Genomic DNA, 25,929 nt, shown 5'->3' on the forward strand with positions numbered 1-25,929 from the left:
TGAGAATCACCTGCAACCGGTCAAAATGCAAAAGAGAGACGAATGGGTGAGCGGGTGGGACGGGACGGGGGTCTGGGGGGGCGGAGGGGGCAGCGTGCCTGAGGGCGAGTCTGGAGCCTAATCATGCGATGAATCGAGCACGTGGGGGCAGCGAGGATCTCAGCCTGAGGTCGATGTTAGCATGTCTTAGCTTAGCATAGCCTCCTCCCTGCCTCGGCTTCCCAGGAATAGCGCGACCCGCAGGCGGCGGCAGATCCTTCGTTCACCGGCACTCAAAGGGTCCAAACAGAGCAATGCGGCGATACGAGGGGGCAAATACTCTCGCATTTCCGGGTAAACATGACCACCCTGAATAGACGTGATAATTACCCAAAAGCAGCCTCTGAATACGGGGCCGTGTTTCCCGTTTGGTATGGAGATGACAGCTGCTCTGGGTTCGCGTGGTCAGCAAGCATCCATCCCAGATTAAGTTACAGCTGACACGTTAGCACTTTAGCGTTAGCCGCTTCTCACTGCCACGAGCTCCTCGCACGGAGAGTGAGGCACTTCCTGGAAAGCCATGGACCAAGGTGGGGAGGGTAGGCTGGGAGGAACGAGGCAGGAGTGGACTTACATTTCAGGATCATCAGAGAGCGCGATAAGGGCTGGGGCAACCCTCTGAGCTATTAGACTCTCACTGACCCCCTTCACCAACAGCTGATTGGTCAGATCAGGGTGATGTCACACGGTATGCATGGAAAGAGCAAGCACGGCACCATGGCGATGCGGAGAGAGAGGGACAAAAATAATAACAATAAAATAAACAACCATCCAAACAGGAAACAAAAGAGGAATAAAGAAATGATATCAATAATGAGGTGAAAATGGACACGTCCCACACATCACAGGCAAAAGTAAGGAGCAATGCAAAATCTGAGAGATCAAGCAAGAACAAATTTATGTGAGACCACTGATGTGGGGGTGTTGATTCCATAAGTGGCACTTTTGGACATTGATTTGATGATATGTTTGGGGGGGAGGGATGCTTTCAGATTCAATAAGGCAGGCAGGCAGGCAAGCAAATCCAACACAGTGACATAGTATTACAGCGAAGTACAGTAACATAGTATTACAGCGCAGTACAGTATTACAGTGACATAGTATTACAGTGTTTTCTGCACAGTACAGTAACAGTACAAGGTTATGCTTTTCTCTGCAGTTCCTCCTGAAGGAAGGACAGCTCTCCTTTGGCCTTAATCTCTGCTTTCTACACTCCTACTCTCATAATTCTGACCACTGTTACTGCCACACCTGACGCCTCGTCTCGCAGCATCCGCCCACTTACCTCGAACATGCGGGCTGCAGTGCAGCGCACGAGGGCGGAGGTGTGCACCACGCCGTACCAAAGCACCGTCAGCAACAGCTCGTGGTACGCTGGGTTGGCGCTTTGGGGGGGACAGGCATATTCTGTTATACGTTATGGTCCGAGCGGCACTGGAATCGCCCAGGCCGATCACCCTCCAGTGAGGGAGTGTCTTCACGAGGCCGACTGACACCAGGGGGGCAGAGTATTTTTGAGGAGCATGCGTAACAGAGAGGCGGGGCAGTGCGTGCGGCCCCAGGGTGGGGATAGCTAACATGACCTTTGTTATCAGAAGGTGCAGGTGAAAAATGACCCACCCCCCCATCTATGCTGTAAATTAACGACATGATGTCGGAACCGTAATCAAACACATACCCCCAGGAGGCACCAGAAACATAGAGCACGGAACCCTGGGAGGCCAGGCATGCCCTGAGCCCACCCCCAGCCCTGCCCCTGCCACACCCCCAGCCCCGCCCCCTGCTTCACCAAATGCCCTGACACGCCCACTACCTCGGCCCCGCCCCTGTCGCTCCCCCAGCCCCGCCCCCTGCTTCACCAAATGCCCTAACACGCCCACTACCTCGGCCCCGCCCCTGTCGCTCCCCCAGCCCCTCCCTCTGCTTCACCAAATGCCCTAACACGCCCACTACCTCGGCCCCGCCCCTGTTGCTCCCCAAGCCCCGCCCCCTGCTTCACCAAATGCCCTAACATGCCCACTACCTCGGCCCCGCCCCCGCCTGCTCACCCCAGCTCCATGAAGGCCGCCTTCAGGCTGTCCAGAGGAGCATGGGACAGAGACAGGCTCATCATGACGTCCTCCAGGAAGGCCACCAGCAGCTTGCGGTCCTCCTCCTGGGGGGGTCGCGGGGGAGGTGATTCAGGTGAGGGGCCACGCGCACTCTCAGCCGTCACTGCTCCACCAGCCGCTCCTTACCTGGTTGTAGCATGTCAGCACCCCGGTGGCGTAGATGGGCACGGTACCCTTCGTCAAAACATCATTCCCATCCGTGGCATCTGCCGTTACCGCGGAGACATGACAAAGACGAGAGCATACGTCATGGCGCCTGACAGCAGCCACGTCCTGCCAGCTCTTCCTCATAAAAGCAGGCAGGAGCGTCTGCAGCACATAAGCGATCATGCAGCTTCACGCACCCACACTCTCCTCAGACAGCCGGAGGATTTCCTGGAACTGTGGCTTCACCTGGAAGGAAAATATAACAGGACTTAACAAGGTGATTATACCCAGAGAGCAGACTGCAGCAGAGGTCAAACAGCCGGGGTCAAATCCCCAAACGTACACTGGCCTTAACACCTTGAACCGGACACTTGATACCACACTGCAGCAGAGGTCAAACAGCCGGGGTCAAATCCCCAAACATACACTGGCCTTAACACCTTAAACCGGACACTTGATACCACACTGCAGCAGAGGTCAAACAGCCGGGGTCAAATCCCCAAACGTACACTGGCCTTAACACCTTGAACTGGACACTTGATACCATTCACCTTCGTGTTTGTGAAGATCTTTCCAAACGTCCAGCACAGCCTCCAGAAAAGCCTGGAGAACTCGTGCACACAGGCTGCGGAGCTGACGTTGATAAGATAAGATAAGATAAGAAAAAACTTTATTTATCCCGAGGGAAATTCTTTTGTCCTTTACAGGCTCAGTGCAACAATAGGAGTAAAGGTAAGGTGAAGAAAATAATAGTGCAAAATAGCTATGAGTGATACTGCATTGTAACTTTATATAAATACACATAAATACTCATACTCTGTAGAAAGTTAAAAAAGAAAAAAAAAACTATAACTAAGCTATAACAAACATAATAAAATAACAGATTATTAGTGCATGTGTAATGAAAAGTGACTAAGTGTTTGTGCCTTGAATAATTGCAATAGCAGCATGTGATGATGGATAAAACACACATTCGATAACGAACAGAGGAGTAATATTGCCCACTGATCTGACCCACTATTCCGATGAGATGGGGTAACCTGGGGGAGCAGTAGCACCATCTCACCGAGCGTAACGCTCTGCATGTGGGGGCTGGATTTACTCACCTGTAAACCTACCAAGGCTAAGCTTTAATGTCCATCTGGATCTTAAAAGGACTCTATTTGAAATGGAGTTATGGAGAATTTTTTGGGGATTTATAACGAAATGTATTTAAGGACCATCAAAAAATACAAATTACAAGAATTACAATTACAAATAGCTGAATTCCTTAAAAACCAATACAACCAACAGGCTTAGATGAATTCAGAAGCCCTGTGTAGATGCTTCTTCATGGTTAAGTTGGGGGGGGGGGGGGGGGGGGGGAGTTTCCTCTTCGTAATCGTGGTTATCGGTTTTTCATAAGTTACTTATTTGTTATACAGTCTATATACAAGATGCCTAGTATTCTTTGGAAACATCTCATTACAGCTTCATGGATCTTCCTCTGCAGTCCTGCTGGTAGGTTCCCTGTGTTGCAGGCATAAAGGAAGATGGACAATGCAAGAGCATGCAAGAGTTTTAGTCTGACTTTCAGACAGATAACACTGTAAAAAGTTGAAGGGGTCACTTTTTGAATTTTGGTTACTTGTGGTGTTTTGGTGTGAATGTGTCCGGCACTCTGTTTGGGAGTAATGGTGCCATAGGAATGGTAGCACATCACATTTGCGTAGACTACATTTCCCATGATCCCCTGCTCACAGAACAGTAAACCTCCACACATCAGTTTACTGCTCAGCTCATTTATTTATGACAGCATCTTTGAACAGGGAGGTACCCACTGTTCCCGCTTCACCCACCTTCCATAGCAAATTTAGAACCGTACGCAAACATGCAGACAACTCTCACCAGCTTCCATACCAGTTGCTGCTTTCTCTGGTCCCTCGGCATACTGGTTCCCTACGGAAGCGCGCGCCACAGTGGGAAGGTTCCCTTATTTCCAATTGTGGAACGAGGGAAGGGGATGGTTTGGCACAGGAGGGGGGGGGGGGGGGTGAGTGATGTTATGTATATTATTGTTTTGTTGTGCAATGTTTGATGTGCTGTCTGAAAGGTCAGGGAATGTAGGTGGCTAATGGACAGTTATTCTGTTCTGTTTGGGGGTAAAAGTATGTATTGTAAGCTGCAAGCATATGATACTCAAATCTGTTTCCCCCTGTATTTTTAGGCTGCCCCAATTAACCTATTGGGAACCGGTATATAAGGAAAGGGGGTTAGAGTAAGAGAGTCTATTTTTCCTTCTTCTCCTCCTCCATCATCATCATCATCATCATCAAATTAAAAAATCTATGTCGGGTTGGTATGACTCCTCCAGGTTCTGGGAAAATAGCTGATGTTTCTGTGTACATGTATGTGTGGATATACATTGGAAGTAATTTTTGAAAGTTCATTTTAAATAACAGACTATAACTGCAGGGAAACACTGCATTTACTGGAAAGAAGGAAAGAAATTGTTGTGCAAATTGAGACATATTGTGAAAGCAGAAGCAAAACCTTTGTTCCTCCCTCGTTCCAAGAACTCAGCTGGACATCACAGATTCTTGATGACTATGATGAATCACAGATTATATCTAATAACCTTACATCTAATAATAAATAACAATATATGAAATTTGTATGATAAATAAATACTTATTATACATTATATGAGTAAATATCTTTTATACTATTGTACTGCACAACAGATTACTTGTCAATTAACCACAATTGTGTCACGCGAAACGTCGGACGTGCCGAACGGGAGATTGCTCAGGCAGCGTGAGCGATCAGGAACCGGCAGGCAGGCAGAAATCGGGGCAGACTGGGGTTTATTTGGGAACACGAGTCGACTAACACCAGGTAACATCAATGACAGACACGGAAACAGGGGAGACCAGAACTTAAATACATTAAAGCTGAGCAACATAATCAGAGGGGGCTGGAAACAATCGGGGAAGCACACGTGGGTAATCAGGGGGCGTGGCACACATGAGGAGCGGACGGGTCAGGCATCACAAATTGTATTAACGAGACATTTAATGATACTAAGCAGATGGGGTCCCCTCTGAAACCTGGTGTCATACACATACACACACACACACATACACACACACACACACACACACACATACACACTGACCGATGTAAGATGATCACCGCTCATGGCCTCTCTGATGGAGTGCTGTGGTTGCTCCAGGCCCACATCTTCTAACCCAGCTTGTGCATAATAGGGCAAATTGTATCTACTAATGATAATGATTGATGATTAATGATGAATTTGGGCTGGAGAATAAAGAGAGTATTTGAATAATCGCCTGAGTAACACAGGATAATCAACACTGACATTTGAACTTAATAAATGAATAAATGAACTTAATAAAAATTGAAATAAATGAATAAAGCTATAACCAGGTTTATGATTGATATAATTTACACCGTTGACAGTGGGACAGGCCATGCCTGCTTCTATAGAAAACAGGGAGCCACTTTAAAAATACTCAAATGCTTATCAGGATAAATAAGTCTCCTGTCTTCAATATTGCCGGAGAAAAATCACAAAGTGAAGTAAAGAGATAAATGCAAGTGAAATGTGAATTAAATGTGAATGAAATATAAACATGGGAGTGAAGAAGAACAAAATGAAGTGTTTGAATGGAGAGAGTAGAAGGATGCAGAGTTCAGCTGAGCTCACAATGCTGTGTTTAACTGACATTGGAAAGGGTCGTGGTTAAGAGGGAAACGCTTCAAAATTCCGACAGTGGTAAAACAACACAAAACTGAGTTGGTATGATCCCTCCAGGTTCTGCAGATATAATTATAATGCTGATGTTTCTGTTTATATAAGTGGATATACACTGGAAATCACTTTTGAATAATAAAAGACTATAACTGCAGGCAAACACTGCATTTGCTTTACAAGTTTCTGAATTACTGGAAAGACATTGTTGTGGTAGCTGAGAACTGTTGTGAAAGCCAAGATCCTAAAGATAGCAACATTTGTGCTTCCTCAGCAAATCTGCCTTGTAATGGGCTGGACCAGAAGCACTACAGTGTTAACGGCTGGACTTCTTCACCACATACAGTGTGGTATATATACCAGCGCTCTCTCCTGCTGCTGCAGCCTACCTGATTAAGTACAGCAGGAGAAGACACTATCTCAGCTTCTCAGATCTGACTCACGCCAAGCCCACCGGCCTCCATCATGGTAATGTGATGTAGTGTAAATAAACAAGGAAGACTGTATTTGATAATCCCAAAATGTTTAATAATGCGTAACATTTCAACAGACTTTCGTCAGAAGGTCTAGGGGTCAAATTATTTTGGGAGCATCAAATACAATTTGTGAGAATTCTTCCTTTTTTACATTTACCTTTAGCTTTGTCCTGCACCTGATTCCAGCGTGGGTTGGATGTGCAAACCTTGAATAGTTTTTATAAGTAATGTGAGGTAAATCTTATCTTTTTTCCTTTCTCTCGGCTGCTGGTCTGTGATTGTGCTCCTTCATGTCTCGTTACCGGTTTAGGTGCATACAGGTGTGCTGGCTGGACTCCTCCTGCTCTCCCTGTTCTCCTCTGTGGTATCAGCAGACGAGGGGGATCTGAACGCTCTCCCTAAAATCATCCGATTCTTTGAGACCAGGTAAGCGAGTGGGACTCCCGTCATAGTTTAAGCTATTTGTTGAGTAAGCAACTATAAATATTTGTAGTAAATCTTCTTAAATATTAGTAGTTATCCCTCAAGGTTGGTCAAAAGTATGATGAAGAAGCAGTTGTCATGACTACTCCATGCGCCCTGTCATCATGACTTGTATGTGAATTCAGCAGGTATTTGTGCACTGTGTCAAGCTTGGGATGTGTAGCATCAGCAACATCAGGTCTTCATTTATCTTGTTTTTACTCTTTGTTTCTCCAAGATATAAACCATATGAACAGACCAGCAGCGGTGAAGGTGCCCAGTATGCTGTGGCCATCAACGTCCCAGCAGGACAGTGTGGGGCCAGTTTCGAAGAGAAAGAGTTCCTTAGGGAAGAGAACACAAATAATGTCAAGAATGACCTTGAGACAAGGAGACTTTACACGGGAAAACAGATGGTCGCTGCCAGACCAAAGGGCACTGGCTCCTCAGCCGTCCACTCAGAGCGCGCCTTGCTCATCTGTGATAGCAGCCAAGCTGTCGCTCCTGTGCAAAACCTGCTGAACACAGGGGACAGAAATGGCTGTGTGGTGTTCTACACTTACAACTCTCCATGTCTGGACTACTGCCTGAACCAAGGAAAGGACGACAACGAACAGAACCGGGAGAGAGTCCAGAAAAAGAGAGGAAATACTAATGTCCAGCCCGCTGTGAAGAAGTGCATCCTGGACTCTCTCAGTATACTGACCAATCACCCCGGTCCCAAGGCCTTTGTGTTCAGTCAGGTCTATAGGAAAGACAAAGAAAAGGCCGAGCTGTTGGCCTCTGCCCTGAAGGTGGTTGCAGAGAAGGTCCCCCTCTACAAATGTAACACCAACTCCTGTATCAAGTGCCTGGATAACAATAACAAGATCAACAGTCAATGCCTGTCCTAAGCGAGACACATTGCAATCATGTCCAAATGGATATTCATCTTTTTTCTTTCCATGAATATTAATGATTTCAGTCTTTGTAACTTGATTTACTAACATATATTAATACTCTTGGACTACTGTTAATTATGCACTTGTGATTTGAAATCATTTAATAAATATCACAGCAACAATTACAGAGGTCTGTCTATGTGTAAAATAGCTTAAATATTTGGATATGTGTGTGTTTGTGTGTGGATATAAAAATCTTTTGGTCATATGAGAAAAAGAATACAGTAAGCAAAAGACTGAAAAGCAATTTAGAAAACCGCGAGTAAAAACTTCATTCGACAAAAACTTGGGCCTCCTCATCAGCAGATGGCAGCACTGAGAGCCTGAGAGCTTCCTCATCATGACTCCGCAGGGACGAGCTCAGTCACACACACCCAACCATTACCGCTGTCCTCTTTAAAGGCTCCTTACGGGAACATGCTAACTGACAAAAACAAATACATTCAGTTACTGATATGAACAGAACAACAGCCTGGGCAGTTTGGGATGTGGCAAGGCCTGCAGCACATCACAGAGTACAGGGCCACCACCGGCACCATCAGCTTTGCAGGCAGCCTATTGGATGCCACACTTGGTCTGCACCCCACCCTCTTTGACTGGCTCCTGGACTTTTTGACTGGCAGACCTCAGTCTGTCAGGATCGGTAACAGGACTTCAGCCAGCATCACCACAAACACTGGCATCCCACAGGGTTGCGTTCTTCAGCCCCATCCTCTACACCCTGTTCACCCACGACTGTGTCGCCTCCCACAAAGACAACATCATCCTGAAGTTCGCAGATGGCACCACAGTGATCGGTCGCATCACTGGAGGGGACGAAGCGGCCTACAGGAGAGAGGTAGCCGGTCTGGTGTCATGGTGTGAGGAAAACCTCACCCTCAACACGGACAAGACAAAGGAGATGATAGTGGACATGAGGAAGAGGAGGAGGCCTCATCAGCCACTGTTCATCTGGGAGCCTGAAGTGGAGAGGGTGAGCAGCTTTAAGTACCTGGGCGTCCACATCAGTGAGGACCTCACCTGGTCACTGAACACCACACAGCTGGTCAAGAACAGCGACTGTACTTCCTGAGGAAGCTGAGGAAGTTTGGTATGTCAACCAAGATCCTCAGCAACTTCTACAGCTGCATCATGGAGAGCACACTGACCAGCTGCATCACCGTGTGGAACAGCAGCAACTACAGCTATGGACAGCAAACGCCTGCAGAGAGTGGTGAGGACTGCAGAGAAGATCATCAGGACTCCGCTGCCCCAACTCCTCCCCTGAACCTTACGGCACATAACATCAATCCACACAAGAGTGAACCCCGACAGGTGTTCACTATCACAAACACGAGCACTGCGATTAGGGGCATGCAGAGTATTAAAACAAAGGAAGAGAAGCCCAAAGGAAAACTGAGAGTCGCGAGTAACTGGGGTGTCAGGTTCTGGAGAGGGTGTCAGCCACGAGGTTATTAACCCCCTTTTTATGTGTGATCTCTAGGTTAAACGACTGGATGATTAGAGCCCAGCGCATTAATTGCTGGTTAGCGTTACACATTCGGGCCAGGAAAAGCAAAGGGTTATGGTCATGTCCAAATGGATATTCATCTTTTTTCTTTCCATGAGCAGCACTGCTCTGTACAGCACCAGTAACATCCTGCAGCTGCCAGTTAGTGGTCTGGCTGAGGAATTTATGGTGTCAAGGACACGGGAGGTCCTGCAGTACAGAGAGTCCAAAGATCCCAAAGTGGCATCAGCTGGCATCCAGGTGCACACTGGCAGGCAGTGCAGTGCAGCCAAGTCACTGGAGGTGGCTGAGTCCCAACTGAGGCAGAAGGCACTGCTGGGCACAATAGCATCAGGCATTGGTTACTACCCAGTAACTAGAGCTAACAAGGTGCGAGGCAAAGAGCATCAGCACCTTGTCCAGGAAGAAGTGCAGGTAGGTGTGGAGGAAGTACGAGCTAGCAGGATGGGGGGAATGGGACAGCAAGGAGCTTGGACTAGATGGGAGAATGTTCTGCCAAGGAAGATCAGCCAAACACACATCACTGCAGTGAGTAAAAAGTGCCTGACTTGTACAATTATGTCACGTTCATCCTTCACTATAGTCGTCTACCTTTCAGGATATCTGACGTTCTGCAGGATTAGAGTACAGATGAGGTATGGATATGGTACAGTACAGTGTGAGACTTCCTACAAGTGTAACATTACTTAAACGTCTTACAGTAAAAGTACAGTAATGAATCACAGAGTTCATAAATAAATATATAAAAATATAAATATTCATCCATCCATTTTCCAAACCACTTATCCTACTGGGTCGCGGGGGGTCCGGAGCCTATCCCGGAAGCAATGAGCACGAGGCTGGGAACAACCCAGGATGGGGGGCCAGCCCATCACAGGGCACACTCACACACCATTCACTCACATACACACCTATGGGCAATTTAGCAACTCCAATTAGCCTCAGCATGTTTTTGGACTGTGGGGGGAAACCGGAGTACCCGGAGGAAACCCCACGACGACATGGGGAGAATATGCAAACTCTACACACATGTGACCCAGGCGGAGACTCGAACCTGGGTCCCGGAAGTGTGAGACAACAGTGCTAACCACTGCACCACCATGCTGCCCCCTAGAGGTGTCACATGATACAGTAATACCATATATTGTTGATAACACATGAGCCTTTTCTAATAATGCCTACTGTTGCTAAGCGGAACAAAACGATTAGACGTACAAGCATATGCGATTTCACAACATCTATCTCGAAATAGCTTTAACTGAAACTCTGTGGTTAACATATCAGCAAGAAAGACATGTCTGTGCACTTCAACCTGCACTCTTTCCTGAGCAGCCTAAGTGTCGCTCTGCAGACTTACAGGCAATACATAAATGGCAAGAAGAATAATTTACAACATTTCCATCCTTTTTGTCATTTTTTACTTCACTACTACTACTACTGTCATTTTTCGCAGCATACCACTTACGAGCACATTTTCAGCCTGCACTTCATTTGGACAGTTGTATCTTCTTGTCCTTCTGGGTGTAGTTGTTGTAGCAAAGTATATGAGATAAATGTACTAGTAATCAACTTTTGAACCTTTATGCGAAAGCAGGGTATTATACACATAAAGAAACAATAAACTAAAACCAAAATAGCTAACATAGGCATTAATATTTTTAACAGAAGCTGCCACCAGGTCCCCGAGGACATACGGTCATACGCCCCAGCCAGTGAGAGTTGTTCCTTCAGTGTGCTTTTCCACATAGGCTTGCAAGTCAATTAACTGCTGGAGCGCTTCATGTACTTTTCCTCCATCGCCGTACTCGTTAGGGATGTAGGTGCAGCAGGTGTTATCTTACAGACTCCCCCCTGCGATGCTGTAAGAAGGTCTAACACTACTCAGTTCTGCATTGCCATGTCTCTAATCTGCGATTGCTCGTCTCCCAGGGAGTTTCCTAGGGCTTTGGTAACATTTATGTGTCTGAGTCAGGCATAGCGGTTTATCTCTACGTGATCCCTTACGTCACCGATCCCGATCATGGGCATCAGGCTGTGACCCAGCTTCTGTCACTTGCTCCGAATGCGCCACTCTGGGGGCACCCCGGTGTCACTGCTCAGCCCGAGCCCATTGGACTCAGTCCGGAGCACCACGTCTCGTTAGCGCCTCCGGCTCTGGCTGGGATGGTGGTCTGGATGGGGGGCTAGGCCTGTCAGGCACCACCCTCTCTGTTCCGTTACGTTGTATGGCCAGAGACCTGTAGTTTTGGTGACAGAGGCATGTGAGTGCATACATAGCAATGTGTCTTATTGTTTAGCTCAGCTGTAGTCTTCATCAATTGCCACCACTCATTGGTGGAGAGCCCATGTGGGTACTGTGAGTAGTTTCCCACTCTCTGCTGAGCGTCACTCCCCCCCCACAAGGAGATAAGTCTCAGGAAGAGCAGCCCTGTCCAGGCCATATTAGTGAGCGTGGTTCAGACGATTTCTTCACCGGGTTGAGACCAGACTGTCCTATTGACCTCTCTGCCCTTTGTTACCGGACTTCCACCACTACTCGTCGGTGGCCTGGAAACGTACTACCTTCTTACAGTGAGACTGATGTATCCAGGTAGATCGCTCAGCTATCTTAATGGCGGTGGGGGTGGTCAGCAGTACCCTGTAGGGTCCCTCCCAACGCAGAGCCGTCCAACACTTCCTCTTTATCACCTTAACCAGGACCAGGTCTCCGACCGTTAGCTGGCTTTCCTGTGGAAATGAGGAACCTTCTGGCAGCTTATGTACACTCACAATGTCTTTCAATTGTAACATTTCCCTCATCCAGTCTACAAGGGTGGTCTCATTTTCCGCTATACCTTTGCCCTCATGTAGGATGGGTAACCGGAATGGCCTACCATGTACTATTTCAAATGGGGTTAAGCCTTTGTCAGTTGGCACTATTCTCATATATAGTTTAACCAGAGGTTCTACCCACGGTCTCCCTGTCTCCTCCATGGTCTTCCTTAATCTTAGTCTCACTGTGCCGTTTGTTCTCTCAACCAGTCTGGCACTTTGTGGGTGGTAAGAGCAATGGTGTTTCAGGTTGATATCCAAATGCTCTGTTAGCCTATCTATTATTTCATTCATGAAATGTGGTCCATTGTCACTGTAGATAACCTCCGGAATCCCATGTTCCAGAATAATCCCTTTACATATGGCTTTTGCTACTGCGAGCGCATCTGCTTTTCTGGAGGGAATAACTTCCACCCATTTAGAGATGGACAAAGCAGCAGGAGACAGTACTTATAACCCTGACAATGTGTTAGCTCAATATAGTCTGTGTGTAGCACCTGGAACGGATGCTCTGCTGTGGGGAGAGAACCTCGATTAGGTCTAACATCCATCCATCCATTTTCCAAACCGCTTATCCTAGTGGGTCGCGGGGGGTCCGGAGCCTATCCCGGAAGCAATGGGCACGAGGCAGGGAACAACCCTGAATGGGGGGCCAGCCCATCGCAGGGCACACTCACACACCAGTCACTCACACATGCACACCTATGGACAATTTAGCAACTCCAATTAGCCTCAGCATGTTTTTGGACTGTTGGGGGAAACCGGAGTACCCGGAGGAAACCCCACGACGACATGGGGAGAGAACAAGCAAACTCCACACACATGTGACCCAGGCGGAGACTCGAACTCGGGTCCCAGAGGTGTGAGGCAACAGTGCTAACCACTGCACCACTGCCCCCTTAGCTCTAACATTCCCCTGTGAATTGTGTCTACAACAGATCATTCAGGTTCTGCAAAAAGTTTTTTTAAAAAAGGTATTGAATTCTGGTCCATGGAAACGCTTTTCGATTATCTCTACCATCCCTCCTGGTGAGACATGGCATGGCCCATGGCGCAAAATCGCCGCAATCTTATACATGTTTTGAGGGAGGATGGGCTTGTTCTGTATTATATAAAGATTATCTCGCATTTGGGCTCCTTGATGGAGCCACACTTTCTTCTCTGCATCTGTGGCATGTGTCTACATGTCAGATAACACGTCTGTGGTGACTGGAGTTTTTGATTCACCCGACAAATAAACGTATATGCTGTGGCGACCGTCCGCAGCTTCCTTAGCATCGCCTAGAGAGATTGGATCCTTCCCTGAAGTGTGGGCGGCGCATTTGCAGACAGCAATGGCCTTTGGGAGCTTGACTGCTTGTAGTAGCTGCACTAGTAGGTCAGCATGTCCCACAGGTTTTCCTGTGGATGTAATCATCCTTCGCCTTTCCCATTGTGCTGCGAAAAAAAATGAAGTGTGGCGTAGGCATACTGGCTGTCGGTGTATATTGTGACTGTGAGGCCTTTTGCTTCTTTACAAGCTTCGGTTACGGCAACAAGCTCAGCAGCTTGGGCGGACATGGATGACGGTAGTTGTCCAGCCCGGATGATGCTATGTCCATCTACCACGGCGAACCCTGTGTGAGTGTTTCCACCTGCATCTTTAAAACTGGAGCCGTCTATAAACCATGTCTCACACTTTGTCTATAATCCGTTTTTGGCCGTATCTGTACAGGGTCTGTACTGGTCATTAACCCTACATCTGTTTTGCCTTGTGACCAAACCTGGTTCGGTATTGTCTTAAGTTCTGGGTGGTCATTTAAGTCTATAATATATCATTGTACACTCTCCTCGTCCCCTCCTTGTCGGTGGACTCGGGGAGTTGTATGTGTGACCCACCCTAGGTTCTGCCTGTAGATGGTACCTTGCTCATTTACTTCCCAGGTTGCCCCCACCTTTTCCCACTGATGGGTCTGTTCCCCCTCCCACACTAGGTAAGCTACATTCTTCCACTCGTCACGTTTTGGTTTTGCCAATGACATGAGTGGGACTCAGCCTGTAAGCAGCCTCTCAGCCTGGGGCGTGAGGAGTTCACTACATCCTGCTGTCTCCTTCCCATCGGTGTGTATAGCTTTCACTGTCACCCTTTGTGGTCCCAGTTTTAGCACCTCTTTGGTCATCTGGACCCTCAGTGAATTTGAATCGTAAAGTTACATGGAGGCTATAGAGTGAGTGTAGCTCTGCCGTCGCTGCAAGTCGCTGCTTTTCTTTGTTTAGAAGTGTAAGGCCCATCTGACTTGGGTCCTCTGACGGCAGGTCTAATGTCCAATAATAGTATGGTCCTGTCCTTCCTTCTACTACCATGGTTTGAGCCGCTTCCCCTTTGCCTACGGCTACCAGCCCTGTAGATACAGGTACAATAGAGATTTGTAATTTCTTCATTAAGTCCCTGCCTAACAGATTAACAGGACATGCTGGGCACAGAACTACTGTTCCTTGTGCTGAGGTTTCAGTGTTCGGATCTCTGAACCACATGGGTTTGGATATTCTATGTTGGTTTAACTGACCGTTTGCTGATTTGACATAAATGGCCCCATTGGAGTGGATGACTCCAGGGATGTGCTCTTTTAGCACCGTTCTATCTGAGAAAAAATGACTTCTTTCCCTTGTACTATTATGGTCCTAACTGGTTTTATTTCAGTACCTGATAATGCTACCAATACTTCAGTTAAGTCCATTGTGGGCACCTCCTCCTGGCTGCTATCACTCTCACGGGGTGGGGTTTGATCTGTTAGTCATTGCTTCCTAGTGGGGTTATGTGGGGGAGATCGCTCATACTCTTCAGGCTCTGGGCAATGCCTGGCAAAGTGCCCTGGCTTGCCACATCGCCAACACCCATCTCCTGCCTTGCATCTATTCCCTCCCCTAAAGCCCCCTCTGAAGCCTCCTCTACCCCTCCCCCGTCTCTGATTATTTTGGAAGAGAACGTGGGTCTTGGGCCTGTCATTTGAAAGGAAGGTGGCTGCCTGGGGTTGGATTGCCTTTTTCTTTTTCCGCTAAATAACCTCTTAGGCATGTCTAGCCCAGTTCATAGTTTGGTCGGCACCATCTGTTGCACAATTAACATTCTGTTTTCCTAACAAAGTCAGAGAGTGGTTGGTGCATCCCATTTAGGAGGGCATCTTTCAACTGCTGCTGGTATGGGCTGCGGGGCTCTGCACTCTCCTCTAACCCACTGTGTTTCTTGAATACTTCTTCTAACCTACCTCTGTATTCAAAAAGCTCTTCTCCTTCCTTTTGTTTGCACTGTCCTATTTTAGTATAGCCTGGCGTGACACGGAATGCTTGTCTAATTCTCCCAAACACATCGTTTATCTGTCCCACCAGAGCTACGTTATCATAGGTCATAGGATGATTATTTTGCTCCCTGCCCATATACTGTCCTCTCACCCTGTTCCAATTATATGTTAAACACTTCCTGAGTTCCCTCAGTCTCAATCCCGTTTAGACGGTATGAATCACATAACTGTCGGTGTCTAGTAATAAACCCTTCTGGGTCCGTCACCGGGTCTCCTAGACTTCTGCATGCTTCAGCACACTCGGTTTCTGTCTGGGGTGTCTCACCCCTAGTTCTTTTCACATGTCCCCTCATGCCTATTGGACTGAATGCCCCATGCCCCAGATAAGGGCGTTCATCTCTCTCATCTCTCTCTCTTTCTCTCTCTCTCCATCTAGCTTCCTGCATGGACCGTGCAGAGGATGTGGTTTGCTCATCGGGCTTAATGGCAACCGCCTGAAATGCGGCTCCGTCACGCTTAGAGCTTTGCTTCCGTTTTTGTGCTCTAACCATTTTCTTGCCTGATTTAACTCAGCTTCCTTTTTTATTTTATTTTATTTTCTTTATCTCTGCAACACTTATAGTCCACTTTTCTACCAAAGTTTTACACTCTGTTTCAGACAAATTCCCTTTTAAAATCATATTTATGCTCCCATTTCTGTAAATATTGTGTGCTGCCCGGAGCGTAATACTCCATGTGTTTAGCATCTCCCCTTAGGGCAGTCTTACTCGCTTTATTCCCCATTATGATTGTACGTACCGGTACACTGCGCAATATTTATATAAAATCCACTGCTTGTGTACTTCAACAGGCCACAGGATCAGTTAGCACCGTTAGGTTTTCCTCCTGTGCTGCTGCTTCCACCAGTGGCAGACACACTCCAGTCAAACACACTCCAGTCACACACAAACACACTGAATACCTAACACGGTTTCCCGTTTAGTATTCCCGGAGCTCCGGTCCCTTACACGGTTATAGAGACGTACTCTGAGATCTCTTACACGGTTATAGAGGTGTACTTTGATGTCTTTTTTGTGCGGTTATACAGTCGCCCTGCTTGTGCGGTTATACAGTCGGCCTGTTTGTGCGGTTATACAGTCGCCTTGCTTGTACGGTTATACAGTCGGCCTGCTTGTGCGGTTATACAGTCGCCTTGCTTGTACGGTTATGCAGTCGGCCTGCTTGTGCGGTTGTACAGTCGCCCTGCTTGTCCAGTTGTACAGTCGGCCTGCTTGTGCGGTTATACAGTCGGCCTGCATGTGCGGTTATACAGTTGCCCTGTTTGTGCGGTTATTCAGTCGGCCTGCTTGTACGGTTATACAGTCGGCCTGCTTGTCCGGTTGTACAGTGGGCCTGCTTGTCTGGTTATGCAGTCGGCCTGTTTGTACAGTTATACAGTCGGCCTGCTTGTGCGGTTATGCAATCGGCCTGCTCGTCTGGTTATACAGTCGCCCTGCTTGTGCGGTTATGCAGTCGGCCTGCTTGTACGGTTCTACAGTCGGCCTGCTTGTCCGGTTGTACAGTCGGCCTGCTTGTCCGGTTATGCAGTCGGCCTGTTTGTACGGTTATACAGTCGCCCTGCTTGTGCGGTTATACAGTCGGCCTGCTTGTCCTATTGTACAGTCGGCCTGCTTGTCCGGTTATGCAATCGGCCTGTTTGTACGGTTATACAGTTGGCCTGCTTGTGCGGTTATGCAATCGGCCTGCTTGTCCGGTTATGCAGTCGGCCTGTTTGTACAGTTATACAGTCACCCTGCTTGTACGGTTATACAGTCGGCCTGCTTGTGCGGTTATACATTCGGCCTGCTTGTGCGGTTATGCAATCGGCCTGTTTGTACAGTTATACAGTCGGCCTGCTTGTGCGGTTATGCAATCGGCCTGCTTGTCCGGTTATGCAGTCGGCCTGTTTGTACAGTTATACAGTCGCCCTGCTTGTACGGTTATACAGTCGGCCTGCTTGTGCGGTTATACATTCGGCCTGCTTGTGCGGTTATACAGTCGACCTGCTTGTCCGGTTATACAGTCGCCCTGCTTGTGCGGTTATGCAGTCGACCTGCTTGTCCGGTTATACAGTCGGCCTGCTTGAGCGGTTATACAGTCGGCCTGCTTGTGCGGTTATACAGTCGCCCTGCTTGTGCGGTTATACAGTCGACCTGCTTGTGCGGTTATACATTCGGCCTGCTTGTGTGGTTATACAGTCGCCCTGCTTGTCCAGTTGTACAGTCGGCCTGCTTGTGCGGTTATACAGTTGGCCTGCATGTGCGGTTATGCAGTCAGCCTGCTTGTCCGGTTATGCAGTCGGCCTGTTTGTACAGTTATACAGTCGCCCTGCTTGTACGGTTATACAGTCAGCCTGCTTGTGCGGTTATACAGTCGGCCTGCTTGTGCGGTTATGCAGTCGACCTGCTTGTCCGGTTATACAGTCGTCCTGCTTGTCTGGTTATACAGTCGGCCTGCTTGTGCGGTTATACATTCGGCCTGCTTGTGCGGTTATACAGTCGCCCTGCTTGTCCGGTTATGCAGTCGGCCTGTTTGTACAGTTATACAGTCGCCCTGCTTGTCCGGTTATACAGTCGGCCTGCTTGTGCGGTTATACAGTCGGCCTGCTTGTACGGTTATGCAATCGGCCTGCTCGTCTGGTTATACAGTCGACCTGCTTGTGCGGTTATACAGTCGGCCTGCATGTACGGTTATACAGTCGGCCTGCTTGTGCGGTTATACAGTCGACCTGCTTGTCTGGTTATACAGTCGCCCTGCTTGTGCGGTTATGCAGTCGACCTGCTTGTCTGGTTATACAGTCGGCCTGCTTACTCACGTCCTTGCAGTGAAGCCAGAGAGGGTTCTCGGTATCCCCTCAGCCGGCGTCCTCGGAGGGGAGAAACAACAGTACTGCACTGGCCTTGCCATGAATTCATGTCCCAGGACCTTCTCAGGTGCTCTTAGGCGTCCTGGCTGTCGACAGACTTTGGCTCGAAGGACCAATGAATGTTGGGTTCAGCCTAGGTGTTGAACCCCTGCTGGGTGACCAGTCTCTGGATACAAAGCAAGACACAACACCGGTGATCTCTTTATCTCACTGCAGGGAAGCCCGGTCCGGTCACAGAGACTTGTCTCTTGACTCGACTCAGCCGACTTCGGAGGAGGGCTTCTCTCGCAGTACCTTTTATTAAGCACTTCCATTTGCATAGCAGTAGAGGTGTCACCCATCCATCCATCCATTTTCCAAACCACTTATCCTACTGGGTCGCGGGGAGTCCGGAGCCTATCCCGGAAGCAATGGGCACGAGGCAGGGAACAACCCAGGATGGGGGGCCAGCCCATCGCATGGCACACTTACACACCAGTCACTCACACATACACACCTATGGGCAATATCAGCAAGAAAGACATGTCTGTGTACTTTAACCTGCAGTCTTTCCTGAGCAGCCTAAGTGTTGCTCTGCAAACTTACAGGCAATACATAAATGGCAAGAAGAAGAATTTCCAACAGCCATGTTAAAGTGACAATAGCTGAAATGATACAGCCATGTTAAAGTGACAATAACTGAAATGGTACAGTCATGTTAAAGTCACAATAGCTGAAATGGTACAGTCATGTTAAAGTGACAATAGCTGAAATGTTACAGCCATGTTAAAGTGAGAATAGCTGAAATGGTACAGCCATGTTAAAGTGACAATAGCTGAAATGGTACAGCCATGAGCAAGTGAAAGAGTCTCACGTAGCAGGTGTGAGTAACAGCTTAAGTACTGAGGTGTGAAGAGCTAAAGCAGGATTCTACCACTGAACTGAAGAGAACTTTATAACACACAGACAATGAAGTTAGTGTTACTGAAATTGGACACTATTACTGGAATAGGTCTGATTCCACAGAGTCAAATGATGGACTGAATAGTGATTTTAAAAAAGAGAGGTAAGTGTCACAAATATTATGCTCTATCAGCTTGCAAGAATATTTAGATATTGCAAACAAAAATGAAGAGTTGCAAAAAAATACGGTTCCACTGTTTTCCTGCTACGTATTTGGAATATTTATATTTTGCTTTCTGTTTCCTTTTGAACTGTGTCTTAAAATTTGTGGGGTTTTCCTTTCTTTTCTTTCTGTCCAGTCTTTGACGTGAGGGTGTGAAAGAGTAATAAATGTGTGAGCGGAGAGAAGAGGGTGTGGGGTGTACAGATAGGCGCATCACGCCACAGGTAAGTGTCATTCACAGTCCCCTCCACACATTGGCGCATCACACCACAGGTAAGTGTCATTCACAGTCCCCTCCACGCATGGGTGCATCACACCACGGGTAAGAGTCATTCACAGTCCCCTCCATGCATGGGTGCATCATGCCACGGGTCAGTGTCTCAGACATCTGCACGCACAGACATCTGCACGCTCACACATTATTACTCTTTCACATAATTTTATAATGAATTATATAGTTACAAGTTTATTTATTTCCCCGCGACCCAGTAGGATAAGCGGCTTGGAAAATGGATGGATGGAAGTTTATTTATTTCATGCCATATATTATTGCAATATAGCTCATGTTATCTTATGGTAAAATAGACATATTTCTACTTTTACAGAGCTTTTCATGGAGTTATCTTGTGAGTGTCATCCTTTCCAGCATATAGTTTTTAGTTGTTCATGTGGTCTTGAGGAGACTGTTTCTCGGTCTCCTTACGGCAAGACAAGACAAATTTATTGTCATAAACAGGGGTTATTTAAATTAGATGTTCTTATTGGTTTGTTTTTCAGATCTCTTATCTGAAAAAAAGAAACATTTGATTCCTGATGTCGTGTCCAGAATTCTTTGTTTTTTTCCATCCATCTTTTATTAAGCACAGTTTAGTACCTCATGGCATATGTAAAGTGTATTACGTATTACAGTTCTGATATATAAGATTGTTAATAATACTGAATTGTACACAGTATTTTTTTATTGTACGTGGGTAAGCAGGGAGCGTGGCACACATGAGGAGCCGACGAGCAGGTCATGACAGTGTGTATGTGTGTGTGTATATATACGTCATACATATCTGTATGTATGTTACAGTGGTTATATAGAATAAGGGGACACGCGCGCCGTGCGCGTTAGCGAGTTATGATGGTTGCACAATTAATTTTTCCTTGGAATAACAGCAGAAAAAATAAAGTAGCAGGGTCTGAACATTAGTGCTCTCACTACGGTACCACGATGCTAATAATTAAAGAATAACATGCGAGCATTTAGTTTGATTAACTTGATCTGGTATTAAAAATTTAACATTTTTAATAAACCAACAACGGCCAGCCAAACAACATAAATATGCGCATATTAACGTGATTAAGAATATTTCATATTGTTCATAACTGGCAAGACAGTAACTCGAAAACGTACCATTTTTACACTTTGTCAGCACTAACTTACCAAATACGAAACGACTCCCCGGTTGCACTTCCTGTTGTGGCAGAGCGTGCACCTGACATCAGTGACTGAGTGACTGGCTGAGAGTGCAGATGGCTGAGCGTGCAGATGGCTGAGCATGCAGATGGCTGAGCGTGCAGATGGTTGAGAGTGCAGATGGCTGAGCGTGCAGATGGCTGAGCGTGCAGATGGCTGAGAGTGCAGATGACTGAGAGTGCAGATGGCTGAGAGTGCAGATGGCTGAGAGTGCAGATGACTGATAGTGCAGATGGCTGAGAGTGCAGATGGCTGAGCGTGCAGATGGCTGAGAGTGCAGATGGCTGAGTGTACAGATGACTGAGCGTGCAGATGACTGAGAGTGCAGATGGCTGAGAGTGCAGATGGCTGAGAGTGCACGTTCTGAGCGGCTGCAGCCAGACTCTTCTCAGACTGTCAAGTGATAGTCATGGCCAGCGGTAGCAGCCCAAGTGGAGGAGCAGAGGAGCTCGAGAAACCTCCAGCATGACTTAAATCTCATGTGTGGGAGCATTTTGGCTTCCCCATTAAATATATTGATGGGAAAAGGGTGGTGAATAAAACCACCACAGTTTGTCGACAGTGTGGCACGAGGAAGCCGTATGAGACTGGCAATGCGTCGGGTTCGGCCGCTCATGTGAAACGACATCACCCTGGTGTGACAGGAGCTAAAACGAAGGCTGCGCGAAAACCGCTGATATCCGCGGCATTTAAACAGCCCTTTGCTGCCCAATCCGACCGGGCTGAAGCCATTACAAAAGCTATTGGGGTGTTTATGGCTGCAGACATGAGGCCACATTCCGTTGTGCAAAGCAATGGGTTTAAACATATGATTAACGTGCTTGAGCCACGCTATGATATCCCATCGCGCGCCTACTTCAGTGACAAGACCGTTCCAAGCATGTATGAGCAGGAAAAGTCTAAAGTTAAGGCTTAACTGTCCCAGGCATCTTCTGTTGTCCTAACTACAGATGGGTGGACCTCCAGGGCAACGGAAAGCTACGTGACCATGACCGTGACCGTGACTGTGACCGTGACTATGACCGTGACCGTGACTGTGACTGTGACTGTACTGCTCATTACATCACAACGGAGTGGGAGATACGGAGCCCTGTGCTGCAGACACGCCCCCTCTATGAGAGTCACACAGGCACAAATCTGGCGCACTTACTGACAGAAGCAGTGGCAGAGTGGAGGATAGAGAGGCCCAATACTAATATCCCAGTCACAACAGATAATGCTAAAAAACAATTAAATGCAGTGAACGAGACAAGGGGGGCGGCATGGTGGTGCAGTGGTTAGCACTGTTGCCTCGTACCTCTAGGACCTGGGTTCAACTCCCCGCCTAGGTTACATGTGTGTGGAGTTTGCATGTTCTCCCCATGTCGTCGTGGGGTTTCCTCCGGGTACTCCGGTTTCCCCCCACAGTCCAAAAACATATTCAGACTAATTGGAGTTGCTAAATTGCCCCTAGGTATGCATGTGTGAGTGAATGGTGTGTGAGTGTGCCCTGCGATGGGCTGGCCCCCCATCCTGGGTTGTTCCCTGCCTCGTGCCCATTGCTTCCAGGATAGGCTCCGGACACCCCGCATTAATGTAAATCCCGAATGAAACCAAATCAAAACCAGCTTTATTCGCCAAGTCCGCTGGGGCAGACAAGGAATTCGCTTCCGGCTGCTCGAGACTCCCTAATACACAGACAATAAGATAAGATAAGATAATCGTGACAAGGAAATTGCGAAAATGACACTATACAAACAATAAGTTACACCATACAAGAAATAAAATTTGAAATACACACACATGGGTAACCCAATGTATAAGGTGCGGGGTTGAGTGCAAACAGAGTTTAAGGGGGGAAAATTGACAGAAGGCAGGTGACACAGCTTAGCTGTTTATGAGGGTGATAGCCTGAGGGGAGGAGCTGCTCCTTAGTCTGGTGGGTTTTGTGCACAGAGTTCTGTAGCGCCTGCCAGAGGGGAGGAGCTGCTCCTATGTCTGGTGGGTTTTGTGTACAGAGTTCTGTAGCGCCTGCCTGAGGGGAGGAGCTGCTCCTATGTCTGGTGGGTTTTGTGTACAGAGTTCTGTAGCGCCTGCCTGAGGGGAGAAGCTGCTCCTTAGTCTGGTGGGTTTTGTGTACAGAGTTCTGTAGCGCCTGCCTGAGGGGAGGAGCTGCTCCTTAGTCTGGTGGGTTTTGTGCACAGAGTTCTGTAGCGCCTGCCTGAGGGGAGGAGCTGCTCCTTAGTCTGGTGGGTTTTGTGCACAGAGTTCTGTAGCGCCTACCAGAGGGGAGGAGCTGCTCCTTAGTCTGGTGGGTTTTGTGTACAGAGTTCTGTAGCGCCTGCCTGAGGGGAGGAGCTGCTCCTTAGTCTGGTGGGTTTTGTGTACAGAGTTCTGTAGCGCCTACCAGAGGGGAGGAGCTGCTCCTTAGTCTGGTGGGTTTTGTGTACAGAGTTCTGTAGCGCCTGCCAGAGGGGAGGAGCTGGAAAAGATTGTGTCCAGGGTGTGACGGATCTGCAATGATTTTCTCTGCCCGTCTCCTAGTCCTTGAGTAGTACAAGTCCTGGATGGGGGGCAGGGGGGCACCGATGATTTCTTCTGCTGCCCTCATCTGATCCTGAGTGGGTGTTTCTAGGCATCTAAATCCACAGCCCATTAAAGATACTGTCCTTTATTCCCCCCCACCCCCCAGGCTCGCTTTTATCGACCACCTTGCCAGAACTCTACACGGGAAAACTTTTCTGCTTTGTCAGTCTCTCTCCCCCCCCCCTTCATTTTGTCCAGGATGTGAGGAGTTCGCAGGGCAGACTGAGGAGTGAGACAATTTTGATCTCCTTCTTCTGAATGTGGAGAGCTGGTGGGGGGGTGAGGGAGGGCACTCATCTGCTGCCAGCCAAGTTCCCCTTTCTCCTCTCGGACCCGGGCTCCCAAGTCATAGACCACGGACCCGGATAAGAAGCTAATAGCCCTCTCTAGCAGAGCCGTGCTAAAGTCTCCCTGCGCTAAAATCATTCCCCTGGGAATCAATGGGCCTTTTCTTTTGTTGGCCGCTGTTTGCTCCACGGTTCTACACACCATGTGAAACAGTAGACAGTCATGGGGAAACATAAAACATAATACTCGTGTGACCAGTTTGTCACTGGCTCTTGGGGGGGTCGTGTGCAGATATTGCCAATGAAAGAAGAATCAGTGGGAGATTAAGAGGTGACGGCCTCCACATCCAGATCGGATCTCCCGCGGGGGGGTTACTCAGATGCAGCGCGGAGCGGGGCTGAAATCCTGCGGCGCGCCATTGAATCCACGTCCGTTTCCGCTTTGACAGCTTCCGCGTTTGATACGAAACTGATATAACAACTTCCTGTCTGTCAATGAAAGTGAAAGCGATTTAAAACTGCCATTTTGTCAAGAAACGCGAATATGATTCTGGAAAAATAAAAAGATATTTTTATTGCCAGGTAAGATTATACTCGACAGATTAAACCAATGGTAAAACATACATGTTTAACTTACTTAAATATTGGGATTTAATAGTTCTCAACATAATTAGTCTTTAAATATATCGCAGTGCATTACAGTAACCGTGTCACAGACTATTTTGAGCTTTCGAATGTAAAGCGAATTAGCAATAATAATAATATTTCATTATTTACGCTCAATCAGGATTTCGCCTAATATACAGTGTCGCTTAAACATGTACATGGGGCTAGATTATAATACTTTGAAGTTATATTAGGTTATAAAACTTTGAAGTTATACTAAGCTTGTGTCAGGAGCTTCCTGTATGACCCGTGATGACCTTTTAGGGTTTTTGGAGATGTCTTTCAGCATCTTGCCGTCTGCTCTTGCGGTGAACTTGCTAGGCAGTGGTTTTAAATGTGAATTATTATGTATTATTTTCTGGACAGTGGAACGGCTGATTCCTTGAGATCTTTTTACATCCTTCTCAGACTCATATGCATCTACAGGCTTCTTTCTGAAGGCCTCAGAGAGCTCTTTGGATCTCACATGGTGATACCACTCATTTAATCAGTCAAGAGCAAACCAGACTAAATATCTGTGGTTTAAATAAGACAGGCTCCACCAAAAAGCTCTGTAACAATGTTCTAATCATCTTCATCTGATGTGGTGACCTGAATCTAATTCTAGGCATTTTAAATAGTGATGAATGTGAGGGTGTCCTAACTTTTTCCTCAGTGGAAATTAGCATCTTAGTCAATTTACTTTCGTAAATAAGTGTATTTGTTTCTTGTTTTTCCATAGGTGATGTAATTACATCACCTTTATCTACATGTAGCGCCCCCATGCTGCGGTAATGGGCATGATTCCTAAACCTTATCCACTATCCCTTTGGGGCGCCCTGAATTCTTTTATTTTATTTACAGTAATTTACCAGTGGAGCTTTGAGATGTTGTTTTCTCCCCTATTTGGTATGAGCTTTGGCTGCTCTCAACTACCAAAGGTGCTGCCCGTTTAAATAATCACCGTCTTCCAGGGTAAAAACACATACCTTTACTGTAAAACTGAGATTATCACACAATAAAATAAACAATCGGCTACGGTATCTTCCATTCAGGGCTTTTCCACAAATGTCATGTGATTAAATTTTTTTTCATCTCTGTTTTTATATATAGAATTGGGTCTCTTTAGGAGAAATGGTGAGGTTTTTCATGGCAGAATGACATTTGGGGTGTTTTATGTTCCCAGACCCAGTAGACCCCAGTGAACTAATCAAAGTTCCATTATTTTCAATTGGGGTCTGCAAATCCCCCAAAAGGTGGCTAAGGTTTGGAAATAAGCATTTGAATTTTTCCTCTTGTAGTAAACTAGAGCCAAATTGGTGGCTTAGACCATGATATCACTGGATTCTGTTGAAATGTATTATGCTTAAACGGAGTTACAAACCCCTTTTGGGTATGTGGATACCCTACAGGTGGCTGTTCAGGTAGCGT

At 47.2% G+C, this 25,929-nt stretch overlaps 2 protein-coding genes across 48 annotated transcripts in view; both read left to right on the forward strand.

The window, feature by feature from the left end:
* The window catches only part of LOC125726904 (uncharacterized), a 138,921-nt gene that overhangs the window by 83,391 nt on the left and 29,601 nt on the right, over positions 1-25,929 (forward strand). The window lies entirely within an intron of this gene.
* On the forward strand, positions 6,359-8,052 carry LOC125726918 (uncharacterized). Its single transcript, XM_049003397.1, has 3 exons — positions 6,359-6,519; positions 6,838-6,953; positions 7,228-8,052. The coding sequence occupies exons 1-3, from the start codon at positions 6,517-6,519 to the stop codon at positions 7,880-7,882; spliced, it is 774 nt and encodes a 257-aa protein (XP_048859354.1). The 5' UTR covers positions 6,359-6,516; the 3' UTR covers positions 7,883-8,052.

Source organism: Brienomyrus brachyistius, unplaced genomic scaffold (assembly GCF_023856365.1).
Source record: "Brienomyrus brachyistius isolate T26 unplaced genomic scaffold, BBRACH_0.4 scaffold79, whole genome shotgun sequence".
NCBI lineage: Eukaryota > Metazoa > Chordata > Actinopteri > Osteoglossiformes > Mormyridae > Brienomyrus > Brienomyrus brachyistius.